Source organism: Chelonus insularis, unplaced genomic scaffold (assembly GCF_013357705.1).
Source record: "Chelonus insularis isolate UGA/USDA-ARS -01 unplaced genomic scaffold, ASM1335770v1 contig_397_pilon, whole genome shotgun sequence".
Lineage (NCBI taxonomy): Eukaryota > Metazoa > Arthropoda > Insecta > Hymenoptera > Braconidae > Chelonus > Chelonus insularis.
In genome coordinates, this window is record NW_023276552.1 from 1,277,623 (window position 1) to 1,290,257 (window position 12,635).

The 12,635-nt window shown below is 32.9% G+C and overlaps 1 protein-coding gene across 2 annotated transcripts in view; it reads right to left on the reverse strand.

Annotated features, from left to right (window-relative positions):
- The window catches only part of heca (headcase), a 78,773-nt gene extending 66,354 nt beyond the window's left edge, over positions 1–12,419 (reverse strand). The window contains exon 1 of one of the 2 annotated variants that reach the window (XM_035084813.1): positions 12,272–12,419. Coding sequence is in view for 1 of the 2 variants with exons in the window: in XM_035084812.1 (XP_034940703.1) it covers positions 6,870–7,606 (737 nt within the window). In the remaining variant the exon portion in view is untranslated. Of the gene's footprint in view, positions 1–6,869; positions 8,477–12,271 lie in introns of those variants that run through there. The other variant, XM_035084812.1, reaches the window with a different exon arrangement.
- Between the last annotated feature and the right edge of the window lie 216 nt (positions 12,420–12,635).

The window sequence follows — 12,635 nt, forward strand, 5'->3', positions numbered from 1 at the left end:
CATATTGGAGGTTTGAATGTATTCAAACCACTTCACCAGTTTTGTATGATTAACGATAGGTGCTTACTGTAGATTAATAACATGAACGTGTACAGAATGGACGTATGAAAGACGAGACTCGTTACTGTATACCAAAGAAACACATGAAAGAATATTGCCAACCTATAGGTATATCTGAAAAAAGCATGTATCCAAGCAAGGTACAACATCAACCCTTATTCTCTAGTAATGTCGACCATTAATCGAGATTTCCTTTTATCCGATAACATTCTCTGAAGTATAACAATAAAGAAGACGATTAGAAGCTTTTTTCTCTCGAACAAAATGTTCGGTATTTCTACCTAGAAGAGTTTGTCCCAACTTTTTTATATTTCAATGCAAGACCAGGCCTGCTGCTGTTGACAGTCGTCTTGGCAACAACCAAATCACCCTCATGTCAACAGATATTTCAATGTAGCAGGCATTTTCTTGTAAAATTCTCAGCGAGTGCCACGGAAGGTACGTACACAACATGATGACGAGGGAAGTGACGAAGTTGAAGGGGGATGTAACATAGTGAAATTGCAAGGCAATCGGGGACTACCTAGAGATCTTCAGGGATTCGTCAATCCCATCCGCAAATACTTTGGACTGTTTCGGACAGCAATGTGAGAGTTTCTGGTGTCAGAATCAGCGCGTTTTCTTGGGTCCCCTTTGCCTCAATGCAATTCTCACTCGTGTCACGTCCCCCACGATCGCCTTTGAAGCCACCCCTTGACGAATTGGAGAGTCAGAAACAAGGGGCAATTTTTCTTGAAATTGAATTTTAGCATCTAAAAGGTTGAGTGGGATGGGAAGGAGGCGGAGAGAGGCCTGCGGGTAGAACGATAACCTTGAGAGAGGAGGGTGTTCTCTTGCTCACTAGACCGCGAATAGACTTGATAGAGAGTTCTGAAAATCAACCATAGGCAGATATATATATATATATGTTTAGGTTGGATGATTAATAGACAGATATAGGCTGAAGTTCAACACTAAACGATGGTTAGCAAAAAAATTTAATAGCTCTCCAACAGCTGCATTTTTGCTAACAAATTAACGAACTTTTATGAACTGCATCTGGACTTTACTAATTAGAATATGTTCAAATTTTTTAATTCAAGTGTTTTTTCCAAGTGTTGGAATAAATAAAAAAAACTAAAGTGATATATGGATCTATGTAGTAACTAGTGAATAATTATTTTCCAGTTTTAGTACGAACATTTTTTAATAGGATCCATTGAAAGCATTTACTAATAAATACTTTTAAGCTTCCAAATGGTTCCTTGATTATTATTATTATTTTAAAATATTTACACAAGTTATAAGCACTCAAAGACAAAAGCAAGTTTTTTTCTTTGAGATATTATAACTACATGAAAAATGATTGGATAAAAAATTTCAAAGAAATAATTCTAAGGAAGTAAAAGTAAATTTCCAAACCCAGTATTAAAATTTTTCGGAAAATTTGTCTCAGCTCATAAAAACTATTGTATTATTTTCATCTGCTGTTTTTTTTTAATTTATTTTAAACCCTAAAGTCAATTAAATTGTTAATAAAAAAAAAAAAAATGAGCTTCAAAATGCGACGAAGTTGGGTATTCTTTTAGATCTTCGGAATTTGAACTCCAAAGTGCTTAATAAGATAGAGAGATAGTTGGAGGTCAGAGAGAACATTATAGAGGCCGAAAATATGCGGCTCTTAAAGCTTATTATCGAGCGAAAAAATAGTACATGATAATGATGAGTGACAAAAGGTTCTTTGATGATTAAAGCAACCATAAAATAATACTGCTAAAATGATAAACAGCCGCCGAACAAATTTCGCAGAAGTCTGATGATGTCCTGCTTAATCTGCCTGTCTCACCAAGCACTTCGTTAAGCGCATCCCCATTGGCGACGACTTAACAAGGAACGTGCTTCTACAAATACGTAAAGTCATGCTGTTAAATACTAACTTGTGGAACGAGATGGGACGACATTTTAGCACGTCAGTCAAAGTGAGATACATCAGACCTTAAAGTATTAAAGGTCATCTCTATTTATTAAAAAAGAGAAATTTTTAATAACTTTAAAAAATGATACTCCTTTCAAAATGATGAGTAATTTTTTATTTAATCAACAATATTAATCGTCCTGTACGATAAAAATATAGACTGGTGCTATAAAATTAACATTCTTGACTAAAAAAAATTTATTCCACTTTTTATTTATTATCTTTCATACCAATGAAAAAATGTTACTAAAAAAATCCCAAGGAATGATTGTGAATAATATACTATGATATATATTAATACATACATCTAAAGACGAGAAAGATATTTGAATAATTTGCTAATCGAATTTAAAAGGTCCTAGTATATGAGAGAAATAGTAAATGTATGTGTGTTATGCATACACACTATTTAGCCGGAGGTAAACACGGACGTTAACAAACCAATTAGCAGTAAACTACACTGCTACAATAATTTATAGTCACATACACAAAATAACTTGCCTGTAATACAGTACTTGTACTAAGAAACTCTTTCGATTGACTCGCTAACCTTCATGCATTTATATTGTAATGTTGGTCTTTAGAAACAACCTTATCTAAGTAATTCCAACTTGGACCATCTTACTTTGTATTAACTATGACTAGGATGGGAAAGAGTTTTACATCCTTATTACTGTGGTTAGAAATAGCCAATACATTTTTCGAATACTTTGTATAATGAATATATTTGATTTAAGTGATAATTGTGAAGAAAAGAATATTTTAAATTAGTCAATAAAGTTATTTTTATATAAATATCTTTCATTTCTATTCTAAATTTTTTTTTGAATTAAAAAAAAGCGGATATTCATTAATTATATAAAAAATTTATTTTATTTATTATTTAGTAGAAATCTGACTAAAAATTCTTTCTCAAAATTAAAAAGAAAAAAATGTAAATTATATTTTTTTTAGCAGTTAAAAAACTATGAATTTGAAGTTCTCAACTTTAAAGTGATTTTTCGCTTCAAAACTAATATTATTTGCCATCTGTTCACTTTAGACTTGTAATTTTTTTATTATTATTAAAAAAGTTTGAAAATATTGCTAAAAATATTACATAGATGACAATTTCGACAATAAACAAAACGTAGATATTTTTTTTCATTTCGAATACGTAATCCAGTCTTATGTCAACTGTAGCTCATTAAGTAAGCAAGTTCAGCTTACGCGGTGACAAAAAAGGAGTGACTCGCCAGTTCATGAATGTTAATGAAAGTAAACGGACACTATCGTGCGCGTAATGAATTTCCTACGCGCGTTTCACGCAATTTATACATCTCAAAATTACCATAAATTTGGCAATCACCTCGTTTAGTGATTCCTGTGGCGCTAAGGTGACTTTTTATTATTCGAAGGTTATTTTTTGTTCTTCTAGGAATAAATTGAAAATAACGGAAAGTCAAAACTGATATTTTTAATTGGCATTTTCAGAGCTCATTTCAAGCAAAGTTAATCCACCGACTTTCTGTGCAGTCAAGTTGATGTAAAGAAAAAAAAAAGCAAAAAGTTTAATTAAGAAAAGCCTCAACAAAAATTCGGAGCAAAGAAAAGACACGATGAGATTCGAGCCGTACGTCGCCTCGTCGTCTTTAAGACATCCTTGAGCTTGAGAGCTTTGAAGGGTCGGAGTTCAGGGTCATTCTTTGAACTCCATCTTGTCACCCTCGTTCTAGAGTCCTCAGTCTCGAATCCATTATAGTAGTCACGGAAAAATGCTATTTTCAAACCAAACAGTTGTTTCCTTAAGTTGAAAGAGAAAATAAGAAATAAAAATATATCGTTATCGCTCAATGATTCGTCAAATAAGAAATGTCACCAATAAAATCTACAATATATTATCGAATCATTATCTCACGTATTGTCAAGCTAAATAGTAATTCGATTGCATCATTTATCATGCTTATCATTTATTCTTCAAAGCACCGCAGCTTAAATCATATTTTAATCGCATGATATTTGAAATTGCAAATGCTCAACAGCTGTATCAGAAAGAAAAGAAATAAAAGATAAGAGTAATAAATAACATTTTCCACACCTATCTTTTATCATGCAACACTTTGCACATCTTTTTAGTATTGTAAATATTTTTAAAAGGATTCACGCGATAGATATCACTCATTCTTTTTCTGTTCATCTTATTATATTTTCTTTTATCCATAAGATAAACCGTGCTTTGATAAAGACGAAAATAACATCCACGGAATGTTGAAATTTGAAAATATTTATCTAGTCGTGGTATAAGACATGGTGACCTTGACCGGCAAGATAACTCTTCTTTTTTTTGCCTTTCATTTGTTGAAGGGAACGAGAAAAAGAAATGTAGCCCATTCGAGATCTCTCATGTCTCTCAAAACGATTATCTTTCTCTTCTCCGTGAATTTTTAGCACAGTCATTTTTATTTTTTTCCCAACACTATACACTTCGACCGTGACTTAATGCGAATAATCCGCCCACGAAAAGATGCTACGTATCTTTTACTCATAATTTTGCTGATAGTTAAAAAAAACGTACATCAAAGATAAATATCTTAAAATAGTGATGTAAAATATGTAAAGTAATAAGAAAAAAAAATTCGTATATTATTTTTTTTTTTGAAATATAAAACAAAAATAAAAAACAAAGTCGTTTATTGAAGTTTATATTTACGTTAATGATCACAAACTTCCGCTATTTTCTACGGAAAATATTTCTCATGTTTCACGATTTGAATTTCAGCAGTGTAAGCACAGCTAGAGATGAATAGTAAAAAAAAAAATAAAAAAGAAATGGTTTAAGATAAATTTTATCAGTCAATGAGCTTTTTAGCATCTTGGAACACTGAAAATGATCTATGATATTGTATTCTTTTGCAATAATAATAATAATAATAATAAATGTTATAATAATTCAAAGTATATCAATTGGTTTAATATAATTTAATTTATGAATTGAATAAAAAAAATTAGCAACGATTCAAAGAAATTAGTTTTTGTATAAATGAACTATTTTTTGTATGTTCAAACATCTGTTAAAGAAACTCATGTTTATTTTAATTCAATCCAAATATTTTTCTTTACTCTGATGTCTCCACAAGCGATTTGCCAAAATTTCATCTGGCCCCCAATTCGTTTCCCCAGGGCAAATTTTTTATATCGATCGGCAGTTCATTCTCAATAACGTGAGTCTCATCCTCTTGAACAAAATCGATTACCTATGTAACTTTGAGAATTTTTTTTCTCTCTTTCACCCAACGCAACCAAAGAAATTCCCGCTGTTGTGCACATCCGGGACACGAAAAAAGTCTAGAGGGAGAAGTGGAGATGAAGCTGAAGCGCGAAGAAGACAAAGGGAAGGAAAGAGTCTACGACGAGCGGGGAAGGATTTATGGCTCGCGCAGAAGTGGCCGATCCCCTAAAAGCAAACCCACGAATGCGAACAATTACGTTGAATCCTGGTCCTCGTTTCGAAGATAAAGACAGAGCAAACGAACACACACGATACAGAAGAGGCAAGAGAGATGATGACAAAAAAAAAATAAAATAAAAACACGAAACCTAGTTTATATTCTAGTACTTTTCAGTGGTCTAACGAGTTTAAATTCATTCTGTTCGAGTGAGCGAATTTTGTTTTTTTACCATGGTATCCACGGGGCTTTAAATGCATCGTGAACCACAGCGGTTTCGATGTGGTTGGCCTTGGAAGCAGCCCTTCCCTTTCATTTTTGCGCTCGTGGCCCTGAGAAAGTGGCCACGGTCAAGGCTACAACGGGCAGCCCTTTCCCTTCGTCACGCATCGCCGCCCATCGCAAACATATCTAAAAGACTCCCCTACACGTTTTTATTATTTCCTACATCTCCCTTGATAAACATGCGAACATTTTTTAACATCACTTTATGGCGTTTCTGCTTGATAAAAATAGATATACTGAACTATATTCTTGAGTGAAATAAATAACCCAGTAAAAACATGTTTCTGTATGGCTTTGGAGTTGAGGTGTGGTCTGACTGTCTCAGAGTAGAACAGAAGCAAGACAAGTTTTAGGGGGAATCTAAAAATAGCAATAATCAAACATTTGAGTAAAAATTTTCACCAGGGTATTAGATATTTTATAAACATGAAAATTATGTACTAGAAATATTTTGAGAGTTTGTTTAATAAAACATTCCTCATTTTATTTTCTAATTTATCAAACTTTTGTTTAAAGAATAAAATTTAATGGAATATTTCGAATGTTTAATTATTTCTGAATGTCAAGTTATTTATCTTCTATGGTGTACAAGAGTAGACGTGAGAGTATAGAGGAAAAAAATAAATCATTGCCAGATTGTAGATTATATATATTATGTTGGGTAACAAGCCATACAAGCCAGCTACCACAGAAGAAGATAGAGGAAGGAAGAAAAAAAATAGAAAACTCATTCATGGTTCAAGTAGTGTAGTACTATACTACGAACTACGCATCAAAATATAAAGGAATTTTTTGTCTTGAAACTGGAGAATAATAAACAAAAAATCATCACAATGTCATCGAAGATTTTGGGTTTAGTTAAAATTGCGGTTTAAAAACTCCGCCTTCCTTCGTGTACATCAACTGGGTCTCGACGACCGGTTTTTTCGTTCGTCTTTAGCTTGAAAATAAAAAGACCAACAAAGATAACGTGATCGGACGGAATGTATATATTCTATCAAACGAAGGTAAATTCACATGAACGTTAGAACTTGAGTTCTCGACCCAAGATCGAGTTTCAAAGCAGCACCGAATTGGCTTCCGATCGTCTGTCGGATTAAATTTATTGAGACGATAGAAAAATTTTATCATGTTCAACAACTTACCGAATCCTGTGATCTCCAAAAAAGTCTACCTTACTCTTCTTTTTGACTATTGCCTGAGGCTGATGAAGTGGGCTGATGCTTGGCTCGCTAGTTGCTGGTGGAGAGCTAGAACCGGTGCTCGATGACAGGGAGCCGGCTCGTCCTCTGCTCGAATCTATCATTCGGGCTTCACTGCCACGGCCATTGCTATGGTTACCATGATTTGGCGGGCCTGCTGATCCAGCGAGGCTTGGCCGTGAGTTTTGGCGGTTGCGTCGTTTCTTTTTCTTTGTTTCAGTTTCATCTACACGACTGCCTGGAGCATTACCAAAACCTGGTGGCATCCAATCTAAATCTTTTTTCAAATGTCCACGACCACATCGACATCCACAGGCCTTGAATGCCAAGTCGTAACCTTTTTTTGTCCACAGATTTTGATGACGTTGTCTCTCAGACCAGCTACGTGCTCTTCCGCAATTCTTCAAGTAAGTTAGCAAAGTCTGTTCCCATGCTTCAAAGCATTCACGATGCATGAATTGTCCCATTGGACAATTTTCGTTGTTACAAATGACTTTAACAGTGTCTTGAAGAGCATTAAATCTAATAAGTGCATCACCACGAAGGCATTCTCCAGATGGAGTACAGCAGCGAGTTGTTCCGTTCATTGTTTGATGATTTACCATGTTTTCCATGACGTCTTGATTCACTCCAACCTCGAGAAGACCATGACTGTTGCCGGCGTGGCGTCTCGGCGCCATAACCTCGACCTTCTTATACCCGGTGACACACTAAAACTCAATACAGTATATTTTTTTGACTTATTCAATGATCTGCTGCTTTCAGATGACTGTTGATCACACAAAAAGTACTGTTTATATTTCTTAGCCACGTTGTTTTTTTCTCTCGATGTCAGTTGATTTTCATTCTCGATCGTCACTCTATTTGTATGCACCTGTAAAGCAAGTTGTCGTTTTTTTCCCATTCAATGATTCAATTATCTTGAAGAAATCGAGATGCTATTTTATTCTACTTTTTTACTCCAACACTACGTCGCACTTTGTCTTATAATTCTCCTCAACGCACCTGATATGTCTGCTTTTTTTTATAATCAATATTAAATATTACTATCAAATAAAAATGACAATTTTATTCACTAAACTAAACAAAGCTCTGTCTGTAGACTTTAAAACACACGTACTTACAACACTTGCCGTACCGGCACAAGGAGCAGCAGCTTGACTGGCGCGAGTCGTAAACACTAATGTCAGGGTCACCGTTGCGTAGTGCGCGGACGTGCTGTTGATCTCAGTTGTATTGCTTGTGTGTTTTAAATTCCCTCGCTTTTTTGATCGACCATTAGACTCCTTCCAACACCGACGTATTTTTCGTCAACAAAATACAAATACAGCTCTTTTATCCACCTTTATTGACAGTAATTCCAATAACTCAATCAAAATTACGCCGGTTTCAACACTAAAAATTGTTCGATGATTTGTTTTATCCCTTTTTTAAACTCAAATTTATCAATAAAATGTCGCAAAACACGACAGCGTCAGTGGCGCTGCGTGAACAATCACACTTGCGTAAAGCTTAAACTTCTCACGTAGAGCTCGCACCCGTCACTGAGAGTGACGACGACGGTGGACAGCATGCGGCGTGCCGGCTTGAGCCTCGGCGCGGGCGAGCGCGAAAGTGAGACCCTATTGGGTGAAAGCGAAAGCGAATGGTGGGGGTCACGGCTAGCGCGCCAATCGATGCACGCGCCCCCCGCTCGAAGCTTCGCGACATTGCGAGAGACTCCTTGGTGCTCTTGCACTTCTGCACGTAAACATCGGCTGTCTCGCTTTTGTCGCGTGTTTCTTTTGCCCTTTCTTTCGTATATACGCCGAAACTTTAGTCCCCGTGTGCGCGGTACCAGCCTACACCTATGCTCTTATAAGTTTCTCCCTTTTTCATCTTCTTTTTCTTTGTATACAAACCAAAATTTTAATCCATCAACACAAATGCGCTGCAGGTATGAACCTAAGTCATCTCAATGAACTACCGGCTGAAAATGGCTCCAATCATTTTTTACCCTCTGAGTTTCAATTGATTTTTGCAGAATTTGTTTTTTTTCTCCAAGTGTTCGGTAAGTTTTAATGTTTATTATCTTTAGTCGGTTATATTATAACTCTTATTTAATCATGGGTATTACTAAAGTTTTTGAGCGCTCCAATACGTTTACATCTATAGTTTGATGATCGATAAAATGAGGTTATTTTAAGAGAAGTTTAAGTTGAAAACGTCAATTGAAATGGTTATTTTTTTGTTAGGAATTTATCCTTAGAAAAATAAAACTAGATTAAACGGAGAATTGAGATTGTATTGTTGATAATTCAAGTAAATAATTCTCAATTACTAGAAATGGAAGTTTAAAAAAATGACTGGTTTTAGTGACGCTGTGACAACGATGCGAGTGGTAGAATCTTCTTGAATATAATATTATTTTCGTGGAATTTTCATTGTGAATAGATTATAACGGTTTCTTGAAATCTTTTTTTTCGATATTTCCGCATTTTATAATCGTCTTTTCACATTTCTAAACCTAAACCTTGAAAGGTAACCTCTTTAAACGCACAAAGTGACATCGTTTTTAAAAGTGTAAGTAAATTGAATGAACTATGTAACGTTTTATTATTCAAATGTTATTTCCTGGGAACCAAAACGTTTAATAAACGTTAAATACAAGGTAAATAAACATAGACGTTTTTTTTTTGTAATAATTTATAAAAAGTAAAAAAAGATTGCAATTTTTTGTTTATTGCATGTGTGAAAGTATAGATAAGATAAAATATTAAAACATTTTCAGCTTTAAGTTCACAATATAGGTTATCTACCTTTTTTTCTGAATATTAAATAGGAAATAGTAGTACATTTTATTTATTACATTTTAAATTTATGTGACATTGTTGCTAAATAAATTGCAACATGTAAATTCAATTATTTTTTTATCTATTTTTAAATAATTACAACAGATAACAATTAAATATTAACTAGAAAAAAATGGCAAAGTAATTAATTCGACTCAGTTAATGTTTTGTGATTGATATCGGTAATACAATGTTTATTGTTTAGTGATATATACATATAATAATGCATAATAACGTCTATTGTAAAGTAAATACTTATTCTCAAGGCCAAACAATAGACCTATTGCAATCAGTCGTGATGAATGTAAGTGTAACCACCAAATGTTATCTAACTTTTGTTTTTATTATGTATTACTGTTTGAGGAATATTATAAAAAATCCGGATTAAATGATCACGATAACCTAACAAGTTTCATAAATATTTTTAAACTCTCTATTTAATTTTGAAGATTAGATAACAATATTTTCTCATGTCATATTTGACTAAGTTTAAGGAAAACAAATCAACTTGATAAAATATTTAAGATTTATTTTAGTGAATGAGTAAAAAAGAATTTAGCATTGTAAATGATATAAATAAAATTTATTTTGTAATTGTAGTCAATGAGATGAGTTTAAATGTAGTTTAGAGATCTAAACCACTTTGTTGCTTTGAACTATGTGGTTTAAAAAACCTTAATTCAATTGATTTATCTATTGTGATATCATCATCAATGTAAATATAAAGATTAGACAAGTTGCATGTTCAAATAGTTACACCGAGAAAAAATAAAGTCAAATAAAATAACATTTTTCTAGTTCTATCAGAAAGTTTTTCCTGTCAATTTTTCAAACAAATTTGTTCAAGTAGATAAGGCCGTTTAGTCAGACATGCTTTTATAGATAATTGGAATTTCCTTGAGTGAAAAAAAAGTTAATAGATTTTTAAAAATTAAAAAATGTTTTAGAATTAAAAATGAATTTTTTTAACTGTATCATGTGATGATATTTATATCTCTTCACCATTTCCGTACCTATCACTGATAGACCAGTCTATTTATGTTCCCATGCTCCAAACCGGTAACTATATTCAAAATACATTAAAGCAAAACGACTTGATATAGTTGTCATTGAATCTCACAATTACTATATCCTCACACGAGACAATTTATATTCGACTCTTTTATTCCAAAGAATAATAAAAAATAATTGACAACACATTAAAATGATTACATCTCCAATACTCCTTTAAATTCAAAATAATTTTTTGTTCAACTAACTGCCTTGCGTGTGGTGCTATTGATGTGAGATAGAGGAGTATAAAAGCTAGATAGTCAAAAGATTCAGCTCGTACAGTCGGATGTGTCGCTAAATTGCGAACGATCCCCTTTTTAAATTTAGCCCAAGGTCACTTGAAAACTATACTTCGTCTATACTCTCTCTTTCTCTCTCTCTCCAGGACAGTTTTATTTTTTAAAAACATCTAATTCGATCGTGTCGCGAATATCAGGCTTTTTTTTCAAATTTTTTCTTTCATCCTCTTTTACTCTTTTATCTCCTCAACAGGGATGCTCCCCAGTAGAGTTATTTATTTATCGTAACACGACGGCTCTAGAGTATCGTCAACCACGCCAAACACGTAAATTTCACGAAAATTCGTGTGATGTCCCGTAGGTTTTGAAATTATATAAAAATATACTTTTAGAGAAGTATCGAAGCTAAAACGAAAATTGCAAAAAATATTTACATACTGATATTTGAAGTTATGTAATAAAAATTTTAATAGTTAATGAAAAATTAATTGATACTTGGATCAAGGTTAAAATTAATTTTATAGAAATAAATATGCGAAATATGTGAGTAATAAATAACATAAAAACATGATTTTAAAAAATGTAACGAATAAATAATTGCTATAGAATTGAACTCTGAGTATCAATTAATTAATTCGTTTTTCGTAATGAATAAATTTCTGAGAGCAGATTTATTACTTGATGTTATAAATAAATTCTACAAGATTCGTTTGGTGATTTATGAATTGAACAATAATTCGTAATTTCCATTAAATAATAATAAAATGGTGTGTCCATAAAATCATAAATAATGAAATGGATATTGTAACTACATGATAAGAAAAAAATTAACCGATAAACTTGTGGTACGTGTGGTTTATATCAATATTAAAATAAATTTGCAGAACAAACGCAACCAAAATAAAACTGTTTATCGTGAATAAATGTTACGTCAAAGCTTATCATAAATATATACTCGTGTAGTGTCTCTTTATCGTAATGTTACAACTGAATGATTTTTGCAAATCAATTTCTTTACACTGTGATGCTTAAATTTACATTCATGCATCACTGAATTAATTCATTGATCAGATTAACAATCCAATCAGTAATATTATCACAGTGAATCATAATCGCAATAACATTTACAAATCGTACGTATTTGTAAATTGAAATAAGAGAAAGGAATGTTCTCGTCTTATTTACACATCGTAATAGGAATAATTATTTCGATTTCGCTTACCTAAACGAAGATCAGACTCGAAGTTGGCTGCGATGAATTTTGATCCTTCTTCCAACACATATACCTGTAGAGAGAACCATGTAGCTCGACGTACGTGTGCTGTTACACACATTCTTCCTATTATACGTGACGTTCCTGGAACAGAAGTTGAAATAAGAAACGACTTGTGTTACACGTTGCATAATTTTATTGCCGATCGTAAAGGGTCTTTGAAAGGCGAAACCGAACATCGAAAATTACGAATTAAAGTGTATACATTCATGTACAATGGAAAATAATTATTATCATGATGATGGTGATAATATCTAATAACAAAATCCATTGTCACATATAAAAGTCAACTAAAATATTTATTTAACACAAT